The following is a 21,712-nucleotide window of genomic DNA, read 5'->3' as shown; positions in this document are numbered from 1 at the left end:
AGCCTTACGCTAGCCCTTACGGTGGCGAGCGCATATAAGAAGAAGGTATATGAATAATTCATGTTTACAGGAATTCAAATGATACCATTAATAATCACCCGCCCCCTTCCCTATTTCCACCAAGGATGATTGTTATTATTCAATAAAACACCTACCGCAGATAAAACGATAAGTAGGCAAACCAGTTCTTATGGATACACATTTTCCTACATGCGTGTGCATTAACCGACACAGAGTAGATGGCGCGAATCTACTGTTTTTGAATGTCTGAATGTTTCCACATTAATGTTGTCCTTGTAATGAGTAATGAAACACCATAATATTTCGTGTACGAGTGAATCGGCATGTAGTTTGGAGGAGTACATGAGACGTTTCCAAAAGAAGGAAGATTGCGTTCCGACATACACCATACACGGAGATTCAAAGCAAATACACCAACAGTCAGAACAAATAAACACAAATAAATCCACTAACAATCCATTTCGGTTATTTCGATGTTTGTAATATGAAATTGTATTTCAATATGTCCGTAATAAAGAATCCCTTATACAAAATATCTTGGGTTTCATTTAATCAGGTTACCCAACGGCCATATTTCAAAATTTAAATTACAATCCATGGAAAGATGATCAAAAATTGAAAATGTAAAGAACTTTTATTCTTTTAATTTCAGTTTGTTAAAATATAGTTTTATGTGTTGAAAAGCATATTCATTTGTGCAGTTAATTTTCCAAATCGGTTAAGGAATTGAAAAGCTTTTAATTAATTTGCTGTTTCAACCATAATTTTGAATTATGCCCAAGGTGTTTGCAGCTTGCTTAACTGTCCTTGGTCAAAAGATAAATGTTTTGATTTGTCAGAAAGTGCTGCTGTCAGTTTTGTTTTGTGCCCAAGGTTACATAATAGTTATGCAGGTTACTACATCGTAGGATTGATCAGAAGCATTTTGGATATTTTGTTTGCAATTTGTTGTCCAAATAGCTTCGGTGTTGATATGGTCTGCTTGAACGTTGTTGAGTACCGTTTTTTCGTCCGTAATTATGCTTCCTTAAATTGCTTCTAAACAATTTCTGTCGGATATCAAAAATTTTCACTCGATTTTATGTTCACTTTTACTGAGCCGATGAAAAAATTAGAAAGATAAGGTAGAATGAAGACCAACAGAACTATCATAACCAAAAGATGTGAATAATCTGAGTAAGGAACTCAAAAGTAGAGAAAAAAAGAATACGTATAAAACAAACTATTCCATTTTGTATCGCTGCCATCGGATTAATTTGATCGAAGTCCGAACATGCGTCGGATCAAGTTTGAACTAAATCAAGACAGATTGGAATCAAATCGAGTCGCACACGATTCTGATAAATCTGATTCGAATCCACCAAAAGGGATCCAATCCTATCGAATCCGTCAAGGGAGCGAGTTTTCGCATCTTTCGAATCCCGATTCTGCCAACACTATTTGTGACGGAAACTTCATTGCTTGTCCGACCACAAAGGCGAACGGTCTTGCTGCAAAGAGTAAATTTAGCCGGAATAGTAACTGCAGGCTCAGTTCTATCCCCCAATCCTTGTTCGCGAATCCCGTACGGATTGTCCGGTGCGTGTTTTGTCCTGCGGAAAGGAGCTATAAACGTACGTATCTCCCAAAAGCAGTGGTGTGCTAGTGAAATTGTGGAGATATGGCAAAGTGAAAGAATTGTCAACCTTTTGCAGAAGAGCTGTCAAGTGCTGCTCATCCTCGGAAAGCATTGGTTTGCTCGCATGTTCCTTCCCGTGCACTAATTGTGTGGAATCCCGTGTAATGTGGCTGTGGTATTTAATGTTTAAAGTGGCACGTCGTTTTTGCGTCTTTTCATGCGTCGAACCACGCGTTCCCGTGTTTCCTTATTCGCCGCAGCGTCAATGAAGCTTGTGGATGCTACCACGATGTTCTGTGATTGGTTAGACTAACCGGTATTTACCGAATCGCGAACCGGTAATTTTGACCTTGGTGCGGCACTATTTTTTCACCGAGAGGTCAATGAATCGGTTATTGGCGTTCAAACGAGGGGTTTTGATGGTGTGAGGAAAAATGTGAATGTGGTTGTTACACAATTTTTTTTTAACTAGAACAGATGGAGTAATCTTTTCTTTGACAAAACTGTTTACCTCTATGAGGCTTTCTGTTTGAGCATTCGATTTAAAAAATCGCTAAAAAGAATGAGAGATTACAAATAAATTCGCTTTTCAGCCAAGATTCTCTATCGGTTATTTCCCCGGGGTGATCATTGCGGTTCGATGAGGATCGAGGATATTTGTACATTTGCTTCCAAGAGCAAGCATTTCATTTGTTTCTACAAAATATACCTTTCCAATGTGGCGGACGAAGTGTAAAGGCCCTTGTCCTTCATCCGAAGGAGATGCGATGTGCGTCGTGCTGTCAAGCAATCGAAAGGGAAAAGCAACCCCGTTTGCGTGAGTTGTGTAGATTTTATTTTCTGGGGGACTGTTTCGATCTTATCTTTTGCAATATAGAAAGAAACCTCTGTATAGTGGTTTGTTGTAACGAAACGTTTGAAATAAAAGAAGGAAAATGGGTTCAAAGTGCAAACGAATGTGCCAAAAGAAAAAAATTAAAGACAACCTCCGAAAACCTTAGCTGGCGTTGTGAAATCTCTGATGAGAAGATGTGTCCCCCCTTATGTCCATGTGTGTGACTTGTGTACTTTCCTGGATACCATTGTTGGCTTGTTTATTTTTTTTCTATTATTTGCCAGTGGTTGATAGTGTTTCTTTATTTTTCATGTCGTTCCCGTTTAGCGACATCAACGCTTCTAAAAAAATGTACCGAGGATGCATTCTATAGGGAAGCTGTCATCCGTCGATCAACAGAAGAGCCGTGCTAGTACAATGCAACAATATTCGTCCATATTACAGGTCGACAGATTCGTAATAGATACGATGCAAAGGTAAGCGAAAAGTGTCTTCGTTTCTTTTTGTTCTCATCCATTGCACAAAGCGCCGGTAGCGCTTTGTACTCGTGAGGGTTGTTTATAAACCCTTCAATGTAATGAATTTCAACAAAATGAGAAAAAAGAAAAACTGTTGTTACATGACCCAAGTAACACCGTTCACGTTTTATGGTAAAAAAGTAGCTGAAAACGTATTAGAAAGGTTGAGCTGAACCTAATGTTGTATAAGGATATGGTGATTTAAAAATTGACTGCACTAATGAGTTCGTATTCACTGCTGGTTCAGATGTTTTCAAATACTGCTCATTGAAGGGTTGTAGGGAAGCTTCTGACGAACGGCTACTAAACGAGGATGTCACAAAACAAAAGAAAAATAGACCATTTCCCAGAACAAAAGGCCACTACACTACACCTGCAGCTCTTATCGCGTGGGAGGAAGATGAAGGACCTTTTATCGGCGAGCCAGTTTTTTTTGTGAAAACTGGAGGCTCGTTGGCCGGTTCCGGTGCATTTCGGCTCGATTCGCCACTGGGGCAGAGTAGCAAAGGAATGAAATTGACTGGCTAGTCGGTGTTGCTAACGGGCCAGCATACATCTTCGCGTTTGTGGCGAGGTTTTCTGCCCTTTCTGCACACATGGTAGGCGTCGGGATGATGACATGACAGTGATGGACGAAAAGCAAGAAGGAAACAAGAAGCTCGCAGAAAAGAAAAACGATCCCGCTCGAAGGATCCTACTGTCGAAGCGACAGGAGCTGGTTGCTTGCGGATGCAGGGCCACCCCCCTGGCAGAGCACCCACCCCCACCGAAAAGACACCGACTTTGTGGCGGGAAGTACGTCGACGTCAACGGGTCGGCGGAGGGACGCCGATGACGGACTGCTGGCGGCAACACGATACGCGCGAATCGAAAAGTTCAACAATCTGCGGAGGGCAAGAAAAAGTGAAAGCCCGTACAGCGCACTCTCTTTTTTCTTCCCTTTCGCTCGTTTCTATTGGTTGCCCGGCTGACTCTTTCTATTTCGCACCGTTTTCGCCAAACGTGTCACACCGTACTCGCGGTGCTAAACGTTGTTGCAATTTTTCATCCACCGAATGCAGTGCATGAATCAGTTGGTAGGCTATGGAAAATCGGTGTAGGGAAATTGTAAAAATTAATAAATTTCTATCAAACCTGCCAATGCTACTTGGTGTGTCATCCAAGTAATTCACTGTTACGGGCGCACGAGTAGTGTTTCGGGAAAAAAGGGCAAACAGTGTGAAAACCAAAGTGTAGGATTTTGTAAAAGGGCACAAAGAGGGTGTCGATTCTAGCGAGCAAACGAAGGAGAAAGCAGCAGCAGCAACTTGTGTGAAGGTGGCCGTCGTCCGTTTCGAAACAAAGAGCCAGCCTCTTACTAAACCGTTCCACTGAGCCAGCGACCGACCAGCTGGTTTTACAAGAAACATGAAATAGAGCGATAGAGAGCGAGTTCGATGAAAGAAGATACCTACTCTGCTGAAGAAGGACAGGGCCAGAGCGAGTGATAGCACACGGTTGGTAATCTTTGGATGGTTGGGGCTAAAGGCATGCGCGTGTACTGTAGGGTTTTTTTTTCTCCTTGTCACACCGCCTGTCGGAACATCGATGAAATAGTGAATTTCTTTTCCCGAAAGAATGAATCTCGGCAGCAAACTCGGTTGCACTCTCGACTGACCGGAAGGTGCACCGGCTTTCGGCCAAGGGTGGGCACGGGTGTTTGACAGCCCCAGGGAAAGCGGGTAGTAGTGAAATGTTAAAGGACTCATAAATCTGCATCAAAATGGATAGACGGGGATTAAGTTGTCGAGTGGCGAGGAGAGAGGAATATCCTTTAAATGTAGCCACATGATCTTTACATGCCGGCTTCGATTGCGTTACAATCGTTCACACAAACCAATCAACTGTTCCAACCGGGGGCGCTATTAGAGATAGCAATATAGACAACTTTACCTGACAATATAAACTTCTTGCGGCTTGGTAGAAGAAATGGTGGAGAGAAAAAGAGAATTTCTTCCAAAACATCTGCAACAATTATTAATTTTATCATGTGATAGGAAAAATCCTACTAACGAAATCTGTACAGGATTTTAAAATTATTCAAACCTTTTTTTCTAATGCTGATAAATTAAGAAAACAATCCTTGCAATGTTGTAATCATTTACTTAATGAATGTGTATTATTTGACGTTAAAACGTACGCGAAAGTAGATTCCAAGCATACTCAGGATATCCAAATCCTTTACAGAATTGGCCATTCTAGGTGGGACAAATAATGTTGGTAATAGTCGCACCATTATCCAGTTATGTTTTAATCTGGTATGATCAGATGGGAAAAATAAAGTCCATAAAGTACTGGAATGAAGTGGTAGTTGCAAATAAAGAGGTCATCAACAACAACGATCAAGAGGAGAGATACTGTAACCGTTGGGACAAGTCTATTACTTGGGAAGGTATTCGTAGTTGTGATGGTTTAAAAACTTTATTTCTCAGATATTGTGCTAAATATAGTTTGTTCATGTCTTTCTTGCAGTATTTAGTCACTTTGTAATGGTTTTAGGAAGCGTTTTAGTTTGCAGAATTATTTTCAAAATACAGAAAAAAACAGACGTCCTAGCATTTGAAGTTTAAAAAACATTCAGATACTCCGCTTTTATTTATCCCAGGTTTGAAAAGGAAACTTTATTTAAAATTTCCTCATTACTGTAACGGATCAACAAGATTCTTCAGTTCGTATTCTAGGATCTGACGTATTCACCTTTGAGAAAATCGTATCCTACGTTCAAAGAAACAGCCAACACCACCACAACAAAATAGACATACACACCAATAAAAAACAAAACATCCAATAAAAATACCCATCCAAGAAGTGCGCGAAGGGTGCTGGAAAAATAACCCGGCGTCCTGTTGTGTGTGAAGCGATGACGACCGGCCGGCGTCCCGAGGTCGAAACCTCGGTGCAGCTCTTCTCGAACAGGGGACGAAGTCTTCCGTCGTCCATTGAGGAGGCGATCGAGGGATGGCCACGAAACGATGAGCGAATGAACGGCACACATCTTCACAGTGTCCATCCTTTCTCGCCTTTCGCCCATTCAAATAATAATCATCAGCTATTTTATTTGGCTTCCTTTCGGCCGTGCTTTAAACATTCTTCCCCTTGCCGCGCCAAGTGTAAGTGTTTTCTGTTTCCACTTCATCGCCTCTTCCTTCTCCTGCCTCGGTGGTCAGGTGTTGTACCTAAAGTTGTATATGTGTGTGTTTGTGTATACGTTTTGGTCTTTTCCTCCGACCGGTTCCAACCGAAGGACCACCGATACGGAGGGCCCATAGCGTAAGAAGAGATCTCCTCGGCTTCCCTAGCGAACACATAGGCGACTGATGGTGTTGTTTGCCACTTGCCTCGCACTGTTTGCCAACGAATAACACGGCCCCGAAACTTGGAGGGTGATGGTGTGGCCCTCGTTTTTCAATTTCCTTTTCCCCCATTTTTCACCTTCGTCGCATCCATCCTACCGAGCGTCCTCTTCAACCTATTTTTGGTATCCAGTTTTCCTCTTATCAGATCATTCTTGTTTGCTTTTGTATGTATATTTGTGTCTGTGTGTGTGGGTTGGAGTGTGTTTGTTATACGAAGTGTGAAGGATGCTGTTTTCCGGTGGTACTTACCGGTCTCAAAACGGGTTGATTTTGGATGGTTTTGGATGGGGTTTTTCTCTTTGCGCCATCGAGCACCAGACTGACAATTCTCTATTCTATCAATCTATTCCACAAAGAGAAACCTCATAAAACTTATCCGGGAGGGGTAGTTTTGAAAGTAATGATTTTAAGTCGATCAAAAACGTCTATAGCTTAGGTTACAAGTGAGGATGTGCGTTTCCCGCAGGGAGTACGAATTAATCAGCTGATCGATTGCGTGATGAAGAAGAAACGAAGACAATCCCTGTCCTTCCACTCAAGACACACGTTCCAACGGTCGGGCTCGGTATGTAAATTTCGTTCGCGTTCGCGTGCTGGGCGCGGTATATGACACACGCACCGATGGGCGACACGAGCCAAGACCGATTGTGTAATGTGCGGGCAACATTCCGGTTGATTTAACATTTCGACGCCAAAATGGTGCCCCCTGTCCGTTCCTCCCCCCCGGGGTCCCAGGGCACACGCAAATACAAATACTCGTGGAACCGCAGCGCAAATTAGAAACCGTTTGCGCCATCCGAAGACACTCGTGGTTTGGGTTTGCGTTGTGCAAGAAGTTAATGATGGATCCGCTACTGGAATGCTTGAATAAAATCAAACAGATCCTCGCCACCGTTGGGGACCCCCGCCTGCCGGATAGTTGTTCCAATCAATTTTAACACTGTTTTTAGTGTGTTTTAAATGAAGTAAATGTTTATTCATTCATAATCTAACATCGAGCTGAGAGAGTTTGATTTGAATCTCTTATTTTCTACATTTGTTCAGCCGATCGTGGTAGATCTTATCATTGTACCGCGGTGTAGTGGATTACTTTCCCCACGGCTGTTGGATTTGTTTGCCATCGATCATATTTAGTAGCGATGCGATTTGCGTAAACCCACCATTCGTCGGTCGGATGGATTGAAGAAATGTTCATTTTCGCCACGCTTGTGGATAGCTTCTCGATCGCAAAATATGTTTCAAACTACCAATCGTCGTAAGTAGTAAGTTGTGAAATGCTCCGGCTTGAAAACGGTGTTCACATGCACGGTTCGCTCGCGTTTTGGACGCTTATGTTTGGCCGATTGCCCGCACAATTTTCCATATCCGGCAAACATGGCAAGGGAAATGGGGGGGTGGGGGTAGGGTAGGGGGGCTATCAGACTCGTACATGCACACCAAGCGAGTTTGGAGCGAGGGTGCGGCGTGTGGTGCGCACACTCCACCAGCCAGCCAGCATACACTACAAGGTGATCGTTGGCCGTGAGCCGATCTTGACTTGCGGCGTCTGCGCAGACGCAGAAAGGCGTGTATGAATTTTGGAGAGCCAGGCGCGCTGCTTTACCAACCGTCCGGATCGTCGGCGAAAGAACTCAGAGACCGACCGGTACTTACACAGCGACTGTTGCCACCGTCGGATCCAAGAAAAGTTCCTCTCAATGTCAAGGTCATTAGTGTTGAGTCGAGAGTGTGCGCTCCTTCGCGAGGGGAACGAACGAGATGTGGCGCTGCACGATTGCCTAATTTAATATGCTTTACATTTTGCCCCTCCCTTGGTAGGTCGTCCCCTTGAGCAGTAGATATCCGGGAGCTACATAACCCCTTTTGGGAGTAATGCGGAGGAACATCTGCTTTGGTCTCTATGCGCGCGTGTGCTCGGTTGATGTAATTTCATCTCAACAGGGAAGGAAATGGATGAAGTTCACATGGAATGACAGCAACAGGCGTTGTTTTAACTGTACCTGTTTTACTAATTTATTATGTCATTTTAAAGCTGCCAGAAAACGGATGCAATCTTTCAATGAAATGAAATAAAATATGACACTTCCGCCGAAAGTGACAGTCATTAGAATATTTCTGTGCGTATTTTATTGCTACATTGCAATGATCCAACCAAGATGGTTAAGCATCGACATACGAGGGTTGCCTTTTAAGTTTCGGGATTTGTAAAAACTGGTGATGCAATCTGTTAATTGACAATTTTATCGTAAAGTTTGACATTTTAGAGGTTATCCGTTCTTAGAACGTTTTGACACACGAACGCTATTTGTGTTGTTAAAAACATGTTTAAAGTTTCAATCGACACGAGTCTTTTTTGAGAGAGCTTCGCTTCTTCAGGTGTTGAAAAACGTTGAAATCTCAGTTTATTTTTTACGTACGGGAATTCAAAGATGTCATTTGGTGCTAGATCCAGGACTTTATGGCGGATGACTCATTAAATCGATGTTTTGAGTACTTAACAATACAGTTGTTTGAACCGATGTGTGAGAGCTCGCATTGTCGCGGTGATGGGTGATCCGTCGACAGCGGTTGAATTTCCCTATTTCTTGGAAGACAACTGGCAAACAAATGGTTATGTACCACTCAGAATAGACTGTTCTGCGTTGTTCTAGAGGTTTGGTTGCGATATATCCAGTTTTTCCGAAAAAACATGCGACTATTTGCTTGGAAGTGCTTCGTGCGTGAACAACTTTGGTTGGATTCGACTCATCTTGAAACACCCATACAGTCCATTGCAGTTTAGTTCCGGGCTCATTCGCGTAAATCCACGACTCATCACTTGTCACGATATTAAAGACGAGTTTTGAAGCACCGCAATCGTATTTTTCGAGCATTTTTTCCGACCAATCGACACGAGTCTTTTTTTTAGAGATTGACAAATTTTGTGGAAACCAACACCAGCAAATTTTTTTGACAGTTAAATGTTCATGCAATATTAAATATATGCTGGTCCCAGTAATACCTAAGGTAGTCTCTATCTCACAAAAAGTCACATGACGATCTTACAATATCCGTTCACGCACAGCATCAATTGTTTTCGGAACGACAACTGATTTTGGACGACCTTCACGAAATTCATCTTGGAGTGAACTCCGACCACGATTAAATTATCCAAACCATCGATAAATACTGATCATTGATGGAGCTTCATCACCAAAAGTTGAATTAAGTTCATTCATGCACTACTGCTATGTCAATTCACGTCGAAAGTTGCAAAAAATAAACGCACGAAAATGTCCACGACCCAATTCCACAATTTGCCGGACATTGACACTTTAAACATTTTTTTAACAACACAAATAGCGCTCGTATGTCAAAACGTTCTGAGTACATATAACCTCAAAAACGTCAAACTTTACGATAAAATTTTTAGTTGGTAGATTGCATCACCAGTTTTTTCAAATCCCGAAACTTAAAAGGCAACCTACGTATTGCAATGACTGTTGGTAGAAGTTTCAAATTCTATTTTATTCCATTGCATCCGTCTTCTAGCAGCAGCAGCTTAAGAAATGTGCTTATTTCTCGTATCAAAATAAAATATAGAAAATCTATGCTTTCATTTCCAGAAATGAAATGGTTGTTCTCTACGATTGCACCTAATTTTATTAATTTTGTGACTCACTGATATCTCTTATTTTGTGATTCACTGGTCATTTTGCTGAGTGAAATAATAAATAGTTCGGGGAAACATGAATAACGTATTCAATTTTTAATTTCGCAATTCTCCTCAATGCATTTTCTTCAAAAAAACAAGGTTTTAATCGCTCAGGAACGATATCCTGCTCCATGGTAACGACTGGATAAATTCTCACTGGTAAATTCACACCAAATAACGTTTGCATTAAAAAAAGCCAAATTTTCATCGGTGATACGAAAAAAGTTAACCAAGCTAATATAATGAAGTAAATTTTATTGTATAGTTAAATCTTTTAAGTAGTTTCAAAAAATAACTCGACGGCCAGTAAGCCGGCCTTACGGCCCTTGGCCGATACTTTAGCCATAGCCGACAAAATCAGCCGTTTAAGGATGTTTTTCAGTTATTATGAGGCATTCATGACCAAATGCTACTCCGTTTGAACATAAATTATCAGGGTTTTTTACCACTCGCCGCCGTCTGGCTTTAAATAATCTTTGGTCACGTGGTCCGCGATAAAGCTGGATGTTGTAACAATTTAAATGATACAGTTGTCAAACTTGTTCACAATTTGCAAGAAATGCTAATCTTTATTTTGCTTTTTACAGAAAGTTGCTAGCGTTTTCCATTTTTGCATGAAAATTCGGTAACATTTGTCTATTTTTTGTAATGCAAACGTTAGATAGAACGCCATTGCAATAAGCAAACCGAAAGCCGAAAGTGTATGCACCATGAGCAGAGCCCTACTGTAATAATTTTTACTTAGCTTCTAGATGTTGAATTTTGCAATTAATTTGTGAAGATTGACAGTACCGTAAATGACCACGGTAGGTTCAATTTCCTTTAAAAAAAGGTTTACACTTATAAGATGTATAACTCTATAACTTTTTTTTTTATTTCAATTGTCCACGGTATTTCTATTAACTTAATTTATTTGTTGACCCTTCATGTTATACTTAATTATGTTTGAAACTAGTTTCAACGCATAAAACCTCATTATCTATGCATGAAGATTTATCTTTCGAAAAAAAGTGTTTTAAAATTTTCCTCTAAAGAGATATGTTAAGCTCACTCAACTCTCTCTCTTTTTCACAACAAAATCAAGAAACTATCGTATTTTTGTATAATGGCCCCCATTAATTAAAAAATGACCAAAGTTAGATTAAGGAAGTCGTTATACACTTTTCGGTTATAGCTTTATGGATTACCGGTCGATTTAAATTTGGACGTTTCGAGACGTTTTTGACCATTTTGTGTATGACAGATTTGTTGACAACTGGTTGATTTTTTTATTGATTTTTGGTATTCGTCTTCAAAATCGTCCAATTGAAGCAGCGTGCCTCCAACAAAGAGAATTTTGTATTAATCCAGGTTCAAGTTAAAAGTGATTGAATATGCAAAAGTGAATGGAAATCATGTGGCAGAGAAGTATTTTGGATCACCTCCCAAGTAGATGTGCGATCATAGAGTGGAGGTTAAAACTGGTGAAAATTACATAAAACAAGTTTTTTCATAAACGTTACTATTTCTTCGAGTAAAGTAAATTATTTCTCCGAGAAATATTTACAGAAGTAGCTGTGTGAAATATTTCTTGCAGTCGTTAAACTTAAATTTGACTTCTTGGTCACCATGTTTTATAAAAGCGTGTCAATTTGTATCTCTCATGCATCTATTTTAACGATTGGCTGACTACCGATCTGTAATATTCCGCACATCATTGGGGCATAGTAACACTCCTCGGGGATATGCTACGTCCTACTAAGCACTCCGCTTTAAAAAAACAGCTATTTTTCACTCTACTTGTTCTTATTTAGCATATCGACCGTCGTCGGTTATACTTACTCATTAGGCTGACGAGAGTTCTTTTCTTTGCGTTGGAAAGTCAGTCTTCTCGTATAGGGGAGGGTACCGGTTTAGTTATCTTTGGCCCTCCAAAACATCTATTGTTGGACATTCATTAATATACTATCTAAAGTTTTTAAAAGTGCAAACTAGTGAAAAACTGTAGAAAAGTTTGGTCTTGTACATCACATCTCACAATCACATCAAAGGACGCACTACGTAGCATAACTTTTCGAAAATTTCTAGCAATATTCTTCAATTTCTTCTTCTGTCCGTCCGGGTTGAAATGTTGTGTATTTCCTATTGAAATCTAATAAAAGCATACGAGCTTGTTGCTAACAATTGTTTTTGCAAGAGTGATTCATTATCGCCTGCCGAGAAATATCTCGACCGATTAAACCATTGATAGGCGTTACGAAACGTTGCAGTTTTTATAATTGTGTTTTTTTTATTAGAATCAGACGTCGTTTTAGAACCAAACCATTGTACTTTCGACAGAACATTTAACGCCAACGGCTGTATCTATCTTCATCTCCTGTTGGCGACATAATAGTTTTCCTTTTCATCTTGATCTTGAAGCCATGAACCATGAGTTTTTCTTCAAAAAAATGTGTTCTTGTAGGAATCTCACAACTCTGGAGAAGAAACAAACCTGGATCGCGCAGAGCGGGTTATTTTTGCCACCCGGGATTAAATTACGCCACAGTTCAATGTTTCTTTGTTCCCATGGTGAACAACGCTTGTGGTTTGCAGGCGAAGTGTGCGTCGCTATGAAAAGTCTCCACACTTCCATGTTTTTATTCCCAAAATAGTCCTGTGCCCGCCCGTCGCTGGTGTAGATGTTTTCACGGCCGGAATATTATGTGTGCACATGTTTATGAGTGTATTCACGCCGGTTGGTGAATTTCCCGGTTGGCTTTAAAACTATATCATCCGATGCGCGCTGCTTCGCAACATGACATTGAGAAGGGTACATTTATCTGTGGAACACACTACCGCGTACTCACTGTTTGCCGAAAGAAATGGAATATCGATGCAGGCTGGCTGGTCACGCCTTGGCTACGCGTTGCCCACGAAGGAACTGCTCGCTAAACGGTGATGATAAACGCATCGGAAGTGCGCGACACGAAAAGTCGGCGACAAGCCACGTCAGAACTCTGGCCCAAATAGCGTTGCAGTGGAAACTTCCAGCTCTCTGGCAAAAAACAAGGCCGGCCCAAACGGCTCGGCGGTGTTACTGTAGTAGTGAGGGTGGACGGGACGTGGTTCCCTTTTCCCTCCGAGAGGGATTCTCGGTGGCGTGATCGTGGTCCAAAGGCCGCGATCAGGCTCACAAAATGGCCGCTATATTCTACCAGTTTGGTATGTGTGAGTCTATGTATTCCTGTCCTGTTTTTCGTGGTTTCGTGTTTTTTTGATAAAAGTTGTCCTCGAATTAAAAACTCGCGTGGAATGAACGACTTTAACAAGCTACTTGACTATTTTGGTTAGATACTTAAAAAATTGTAATTTTTAAAACACATTCTAATTAAAGCCATCTTATGCGATTCGGGTTTACACAAACAACATACATTAGAATCAATATAGGTACGTAAAATAGCCATCCGAGAAACATGTTTCTTCCTTTACTACCAAAACTACCACCTCTTTGCCTATTACTTTACTTCAGCTGGTAATACAACTACAATTATAACTTTTATTGCTTCAGCCAATCATTCTATGTTCATCGATTGTTTTTTATGTTCTCATGAATTAATTCATTTTAATCTTTTCCCTTGTTTATTTAAATGAAAAGTTTAAAATTTGCTTGAATTCTTCGCTCTTCTAGTTTTGGCTAAATTTAGAAGCGATTTTTATGCTTGTGGTTTCGCTTGTCAAAACTCTTTTCACAGACTTTGCGGTGTTTTCTGATTGTTAAACCTTAGGTTTAACTTTACGTTACAGTTCCATAATCATCGAACTCACTGTTTTCCAAAAGAAATGGAATATCGATGCCGGTTGGTTGGTCACGCGTTGGTCACGCGTTGCTCGCGAAGCGGTGATGACAAGCCACGTCAGAACTAGGCCAAATGGCGTCGCAGTAGAATCTTCCAGAAGATAACTCCGCCATTCCCAAACCTATGTTGGGGTAAGAGGTTTGGGATCATCCAACTTTGACAAACATACTGGCCGGCCCAAACGCCCCGACGCTGTAGCTGTAGCAGTGAGGGTGGACGGGTAGCGTGAGGTTCCCTTTTCCCTCCGGGAGGAATTTTCGGTGGCGTGATCTTGTTCCAAAGGCAGAAGGGCTCCTCGAGCGGGTTAACAAAATGGCCGCTATATACGACCAGTTTGTAACGTGTGACGCATGTTTGTGTTCCTGTCCAGTTTTTCCGTGGCTTCGTGCGTTTGATAAAAAAAATTAAACAGACATCCACGATGTTTTATTTTTATTTTACTACCAAAACTATTACTTCTATGTCTATTACTTTACTTCAACTGATATTACAACTACTGTTTCAACTTTTATTACTTCAGCCAATTGTGCTGCCCGAGATGATTCTCATGAATTTATTCCTTTTAATTTTTTCTCAATTTTAATGAAATGAAAAGTTTAAAATTTGCATTAATTCTCCCCTTTGGCGAAATTTATAAGGGATTTTTATGCTTGTGGAATTGCTTTTCAAAGTTCTTTACGCAGATTTTATGGTGTTTTCTGACTGTTAAACCATAGGGTTAACTTTTCGTTACAAATGAAAACCAAAATGAACTTTGTCCCCACATCCCTTGGCCGTGTTCGGAAGAAAATTCCCCCTTCTAATCGTTCACGCCACTCTTGTACTACCTTCTTATTGGTGCATCTCGCACCAGCACATGCTGCTGTGTGCGTTACGTGCATTTACGTATTGCACCGCGAGTATGTCGCGGCTCTTGGCTATTTAATTGCGACCGGCCGGCCCCCGGACCGCATTAAAGAAGTTGACGTTAGCGAAGGCAGTTCTCGCGGAAGCAAGTGCAAGTGGTTTCCATTGTCGTGCAAAGGTCGTTGTAGCGTTATCGACACGTGGTTCGTGATCCGTCACGAGGCAGTTACTCATCGCGTGAGTATGCGGGCGGTGCAGGTCGGCCATCCTTTGATTAACAATACTTCCCACTGTTGCATCATCCTTGAACTGTGCGTTTTCGAAGAATTCGAAGTGAGGACATTTTATGTAGCGCGAGTGTTATTGAATCTTCACGTCGGTGTGTCTTTTCCTGTTCCTTCAAAACCCACACGTACGTGTCATATTCATGCCGTGCCGTGCACAGGAATCCACCTCGATCCCATTTTGATGTTCGTATTCCAGCGCCCCGTCTGGCTTCGGTGGAATGGTGCCGAATTCCACCGCGCCGGAAGACCTTGAATTGAACGGCTGCATCGTCATTGAAAAAGGGGTGCAGCACAGTCCGACGCGGACATCCGGTGGTCGACGCTGTCGTGGAAACTGTTGCTAACGGGGGCACCGTTCCTTAACCAATCACGGGCCTCCGTTTGGTGAGGTGATGCAATTCGCCGGCCGGCGGAATTTCCCGCACGGTTTTTTTTATTTAGGTTTCACACGTGGCGCCCCTTTCTCCTTGGGCTGATATGATATTATCGTCGCCTGGAAACAGTGATGTAGTTCCTCATATGTTTGAAGTTGATAAAATTTCATCTCCGTTATCGTTTGAAGCAAACGAGCATATCGGAAAGTCAAAGTCTATTAGAACGTGACTAACCGTTGCCGTTCCTAAGCTAAAGGGGAACTTTGATACGATAACTGAAGGTATTCTGTGGTGTGTTGTTTTTTGATTCTACCACTTGAAAGACGATTTGTTTTTTGAATGGCTGCAGTCTATGCACTCAATGTGAGCTCAAGGTTAAAAGGTTTGGCAGGAACCTTTGATGGCACATTTGATTTGAAAGAAGATCCAACTGGTTTTAAATCCATCTGCGAAAATCCATAAGAGTGAAATTGTTCGTGGTCATCGATCGTGGATCGCGAAGGTCATTTAGGGTTCGACCGGGGTAAGGGTATTGGTATTTTTCGGGATCTAATATAAATTAGATCAAATAGATTTGTTCTTGTTGCAAAATGAGTCCATAAGCAAAAGATCCTTCTAGAAGATTGTTTTCTAACGTTAGCATTGGAAGCTTCTAAATTCTTTAATCTCTTTTATTCTCACGCATTTGACAAAAATCAAATTGGAGGCGATTAATTCCTCTACTATTTGGTTTGGTGATTCTTCTATTTTTCCTTCGGATGTTTTTAGTTTTCGAATGAACTGTGTTTTTTTTTTCGAATTTTACACATTTGCAGTGTATGCACGCAATGTGAGCAAAAGGTTAAAAGGGTTGGCAAGAGAATGGGGAACATTCGTTCGCTGAAAGTAGAGACATTTGATTTATATTTGTCCTACTCAAAGTCAGTTTTCAAAACAAAAAATCTATTTTCAAACCTAACTGGTAATGATGAAACTTCTTTTAAAAGTGGCCTACAGCATCATGATTCTATCGTTGATTTGGGTGATCGGTATTCGCCAGGGTGTAATAAAAATGGCATACATTTTTTTTTTGTGTTGAAAAATGAGTTCAAAAGATACTTCCATGCGAAGATTAGTTTAAATAATCATCAGGAATCAGGATAATTTAAATACATACGTCCTCTTCTTGCAATGTACGCAGTCAATGAGCCATCTCAAGGTTAAAGGGTTTGGTCGTCATATTTTTTCGATATTGCTAGAAGACGAATGGCTGTCACTTTCGGCTGAAGTGTCATATTTTATTTCATTGCATTGAAAGATTGCATCCATCTTCTAGCAGCTTTAGATATTTACCATGTTTCATACACCATCCACCGGTGAATGCATGTACACAATTAGTAAAATAGAGTATCATAAAAATAATCTACTCATGCACTCCCCTTCTTTTCTTCCTTTTCTCTAGCTCTTTTTGCTGCATCGACCAGTACTTAAGTCATACTCAGTGCAATTGAAGAAAAAAGGGAATCGTTGTGTGCAATTTACGTTAAATTAGTAATATTATGTGTGATGTTTTGTGTGCGTACGTTCGAAAGTGATCGTTTTGGTGACGATGGAAGAAATCGATAAAGAAAAACGGTGTGTGTAAACGTAAGTAAATGGGGGAAAAAAATGCTAGCCACTAGTCGTTTCCAGTGAGCATCAGGTGTGTCCATCGTCCGACATTTCCCGGAGCTGGGGGATCGTTGTGTGGAACCGAAAAGACCCCGCTTTAAGCCATTGCTTCGCCGATAAAAAGCGGGCAGGATTGGCGTATCTACTAGACGCGTGTGAGTACGGCTCTGGGTAGTGTGCGTCCGATCTGGTCGCGGTTTTGATCGGGCGTGCAATGCAAATCATATCTCGCGAACCGGCTCAACATCTCGCGAGATCGCGCTCCACCGGGCGAGAACCCACCACTACTCACTAAGGCGCCGAGGGTGTACTAATGTGGTTGTTCTCTCCGGTTGCTGCGGGCGTTACGGTGCGTTAGCGTTGCGTTACCGCCCCACGTGTAGTGTAGTGGTTCTTCTTTGGCCCCGATTTTACTCTGGTCGGTTCGGTTGGTCTGTGTGACGCCTCGACTTCGCGGGCGCTTCCGGCGTGTTGCCGGTCGCGTGGTAGTTCCACCGGAAGAAGGAAGTAATCCTAAAAACGCGAAGATGCTTCCACGGGACGTGGCGTACGTGCGGGAGAAGGAGTGAGCCCTTCGGGAGGCCCGGTGTTGTGTGTGCTGTTGTCCTCGGCGTTCACACAGTGTGTTGGGTGTTGTCGTGCGCTTCTTGGGAGAGCAGCTCGTGGGCATCGCGGTTCCGCGACTCTCAACGCCAACTCGTCTTCACGACGCGAACGCATTCAATCTGTCTGTGCCGAGTAAATGTGTTTGTGTCCGAGCCATATCATCCGTTGGGGAGCACATTGTGAGCGTGCCCACCCCTCCTGGCCGGATAATACATCGGAGTAACGGATACACCCGGATCACGGAACCGTCAGTGTTGGGTCTGGTGTGTTTCGACGGAGGTCGCTTCTCTGGACGCGCCATACTTCATATACCCTGAGGAGACCGTTGCGACCAACATTGTGATCAATGTTTGTGTTTTTTTTAAGTAGTGACTGAACAGCAGGGTAGAACCGAAGCCACAATTGAATCGCTAAAATGCTGAAGTGTTCAGTTGGTCACAAGGATGTCTCGCGCCTGAACCGGCCAAAAGGATGACTGAGTCGGGCAGCTCTGCCAATTCTACGGACATCCAGCACGAACCGGCTGGGAGGCATTCTTTCTCGTGCTACAAACGGGCCAGAGGTTAAACATTGCTCGTTCCTCCAGTGTCTCAGCATCACCTAGTGTTCCATTTCCGTAGTAAAGTGCTTCGTGCGTATGGAGTGAAAAAGTAAACATTTTCCGCACCGATCGATATTCGATCACACGATCAGCAAAGGCGAAGAAACCTTACACACCATCGAAGGGAAAAAAGTGTAACAAATTGATGGCGTCTGGTTGCGTTTGGGCCGGCTTTTAGTGAAGTTATTTCTTGCCGTTCTGTATTTTTTGTTTTCCGTGCCGTTTCTTCGTACATCTAAAACTCTCTCTATTCGCGCGTTACCGTGTGCGCGCCGCGTATTATCGGTGTTGTGTTTGTGCTATTTATTGCAGTACGTTGTGGTATGCGAACGGCGTGTGTCGGCGTGTTTGCCTAGCGCCTTATCACCACGCGACCCCTCAGCTCAGGGGAGTTAAGCTATTTGTGTGTTTTTTTTTTTTAATTCCATTTATCGCAAAGCTCGCAGACAGCAGGGCTTTTTCTTTGCGTTCTGTCTGTCGCCTTGCCGCAAACCAACCCCCCACCGACTAACCTCAACCCTCCTCCGGGTGACACACACTCATACCCCAACGCCGGGCGGCAATGGCGCAGGTTGGCAACGTGTCGCGAACGTGGTGAACATTATCGCTGAGCTGCGCGTAATTTGACTGGCGATAAAACGCCGTTAGGGAGAGAGAGAAAAAAAAGAAATAATAGCAACCCCCTAACATGCCGGCCGGGGGTTATCCTAAGTGTGAACAAATCAAACAAAATTTGCCTGCATGAAAACGTAGAGTGCGGTGAAAATAGAAGCCGTGCGCCGTAGTGACGTCATTGTGGTTTTCTCGCGGCTGCAATCGTGTGTTCGTCGCCGCACGCGGATGTTTCGATGTGGTTTTAAAGTGTGCAAATGTTAGATGTATCGTTGAACTGAATAAAGGGGGAAAGCAAAAAATAAAAACGAAGAGAAAGGGAGAAAGAGAGACGATACGGAAAAAGGCCAATGGTTTGATTAGCACTGTTGTGTTGCTGTCTTGTGTGGACGGTTTTTGTTTGCCACCTGTAAAACGTACAAAAGTCCCAAGTGTGTTCCCCCCCTTTCCTTCAACCGAGCGAACCGATCTCACGGAAAGATCCAACGATCCAAGATCGAGTGTGATCGTCCAAGGGTTCGGAGTTGAATCCGGAAGCTCCAAGCACACGGAAAGCGGGAAAAATTAATAAACAAAACTACTGTGTTCAACAATAATTCGGTTGCCATCTCTTTTCCCGACTCCCAAAACCGCAGCTCGGAAGCAACAACGGGAAAACGCTCTCGTGGGAAGGCGGTAAAAAGGGCTACCTCACGCCGGCCAAATGCAATTTGCAGCGCCATCCGTGTATCCTTGCACATTGAAACCGGTTACAACAATCAACCTTTTCGCCTCCATTTCCCGTGCTACCTACAAAGCGAAGTGGCCAGGGAAGCGGAGCAGCGGGAAGGAAGGTGATCATTTTCGTTTTAAAAACGTCTGTTTCTGTCGAAAGTCAGTCTACTGAAAACTGGTGCGGACTGTTGTCAACTGTGGAAAGTTTTCCCCGGAGGAAGTCGAGCAAAGGAGGGAAAAGCGAAGCTAAGTGGCCGCGTCGTGAGTAAGAACAAAAAAGATAGACAAATTTGGCGTACGTGAGCATGACGAACCCACAGAACCTGATCCGGGAGAAGGTCAGCGGGCAGCGGAAGCGGTACACCGAGGATGGCTACAATCTGGACCTTTCGTGTAAGTTGAGCATGTTTTTAATATTTCAATATTAACGAATTTTAAAGTTTATGACCTTGGCTTTTCAGACTAGAGTTGTGTAATTTCGATTACACACTACAAACAGATTAATGAATATTGCCTCGCCAATGAAAGAATCATCAAGGTTCGTTAAAGATTCACGAAAGCTTCATTCAGGTTTCGTAAGATCAACGTTTGAAGATTCGAATTCCAAAAGATTAATGAATCTTATGTGAAAGATTCATAAGACACCACACTATTTCAGACGTATTAGACCTTGCGTGGTCTTCTACGCCAGCGTGTGTTATATTTTATCTAAATTAAAGCTGTCCATGTAGCCAGGAATGTAGAGTCTGATTATATACGGCTCCAAGTCGGTATTGGCGCCATTTGAGTAATCTTACTTGTACACATTTAGCAAAACGGTTCTCATTACGAGTTGTTTCTTTCTTGTCATATGATTCTCATTAATAAAAAAAGGACGTAACAAATGTGAACAGCAGTCAATTGCTCGTTAAAACAATCGTAGCGCCATTACTTCACCCCCGCAGGAGGTCATTGACCCTGAACCTCCCCGTTGCTCGCCTGTGTGTAAATGGTTGTTGCATGCATTAAAAAAAAGAGCATCGCATCAACCTAACGCAACCCACGCGGATGAAACATGTATGTAGGGTGTGCGCGTGTGGGTATGTGTGTATGTGTGTAATTCATTTGCATTTCAGATGCAAATATCCTTGAGTTAGAACACAGTGCGAATGATGTATGGTGGTTGAGAAAAGGAAAGGCATATTTGAAGGAATCCATGCGTGTGGACAGTTAACATCTTATCAGATGGATTGACCAATTTTCTTCTGTTTAGTTAACCAAAAGGAACCAAAATTTCGCCCAACCACCCCCCCCTCCCCCTCCTTTACTCATCGTCTTGGAAGAATGCGTCGCACAGGGCGAGAATCAAATGGATCTGTCGTTTGTTGTTTTTTTTTTCTGGCGTCGTCCCTTTATTGCCTCCCCATTGGCTGAGGTATATTTTTTTTCCTATTACCATTTCGTGGTGACCTTCGCACATCTGTTGTGCTCGTACACTTACCCACATCCATACACACGCGGTGGCTATATTTAGCCCAAGAAGTAGCACGAAACGTGCAAAGTTGCCGCCTCATGGTAATATTACAAAAAGAAGCAGAAAAAAACAACCATCGACAGCGCGATAGGCAGTAAAAATGCATTTTGAAAGCTAATAACGAGTGTGTTGGTTTCATTTAGTCTTTCTGTCTCGCGTTCCTCGTTAGGTGTTTTTAAATTGCACGCTCTGCACCAAATATAGCAACGGTTTTTGCGTGATTTAATGTGGTGATAAAACAAAGCATAAACTTGAAACGGGGGAGTGAAAGTGAAGATTAGATTATGTAGAGTAGGTAGTATTTTTTTGAAACTTTCGACCGATATTGCTGCGAAATTTCTTAAGCGAAATGTACATATTGGGTTTTGAAACGGTACGTAGTGCAACAGCAATTAGACACAAATCTTTTAGGCTAGCTTGACTTGACGTCCCGGCGATGCTCGTTGAAAAAGAGATTGAGAAAAGAGTAGTATGGTTTTAACTCTTAACATGAGAATTATGTTTTAATTTGATAGTTGCAATAGCGACATATTTAAAATGGTTTATATTTCATCGATTTCCCCCCGTGTATTTATTTTCAAACAAAGAAAAGCATAGTTACATGTATCAT

The 21,712-nt window shown here is 42.2% G+C and overlaps 1 protein-coding gene across 2 annotated transcripts in view; it reads left to right on the top strand.

The window, feature by feature from the left end:
• The first annotated feature begins 1,499 nt into the window (after nt 1–1,499).
• Nucleotides 1,500–21,712, top strand: part of LOC131266094 (phosphatidylinositol 3,4,5-trisphosphate 3-phosphatase and dual-specificity protein phosphatase PTEN) — a 46,016-nt gene continuing 25,803 nt past the window's right edge. For both annotated transcript variants that reach the window (XM_058268452.1, XM_058268451.1), the window contains exons 1-4: nt 1,500–1,634; nt 2,802–2,950; nt 16,848–17,032; nt 18,703–19,982. In XM_058268452.1, the coding sequence (XP_058124435.1) occupies nt 19,895–19,982 (88 nt within the window). In that variant the 5' untranslated portion in view covers nt 1,500–1,634; nt 2,802–2,950; nt 16,848–17,032; nt 18,703–19,894. The remainder of the gene's footprint in view (nt 1,635–2,801; nt 2,951–16,847; nt 17,033–18,702; nt 19,983–21,712) is intronic.

The sequence above is a fragment of the Anopheles coustani genome, chromosome 2 (genome assembly GCF_943734705.1).
Source record: "Anopheles coustani chromosome 2, idAnoCousDA_361_x.2, whole genome shotgun sequence".
Taxonomy (NCBI): domain Eukaryota; kingdom Metazoa; phylum Arthropoda; class Insecta; order Diptera; family Culicidae; genus Anopheles; species Anopheles coustani.
The sequence above is the reverse complement of the archived record's forward strand: the minus strand, read 5'-3'. Positions and strand labels throughout refer to the sequence as shown.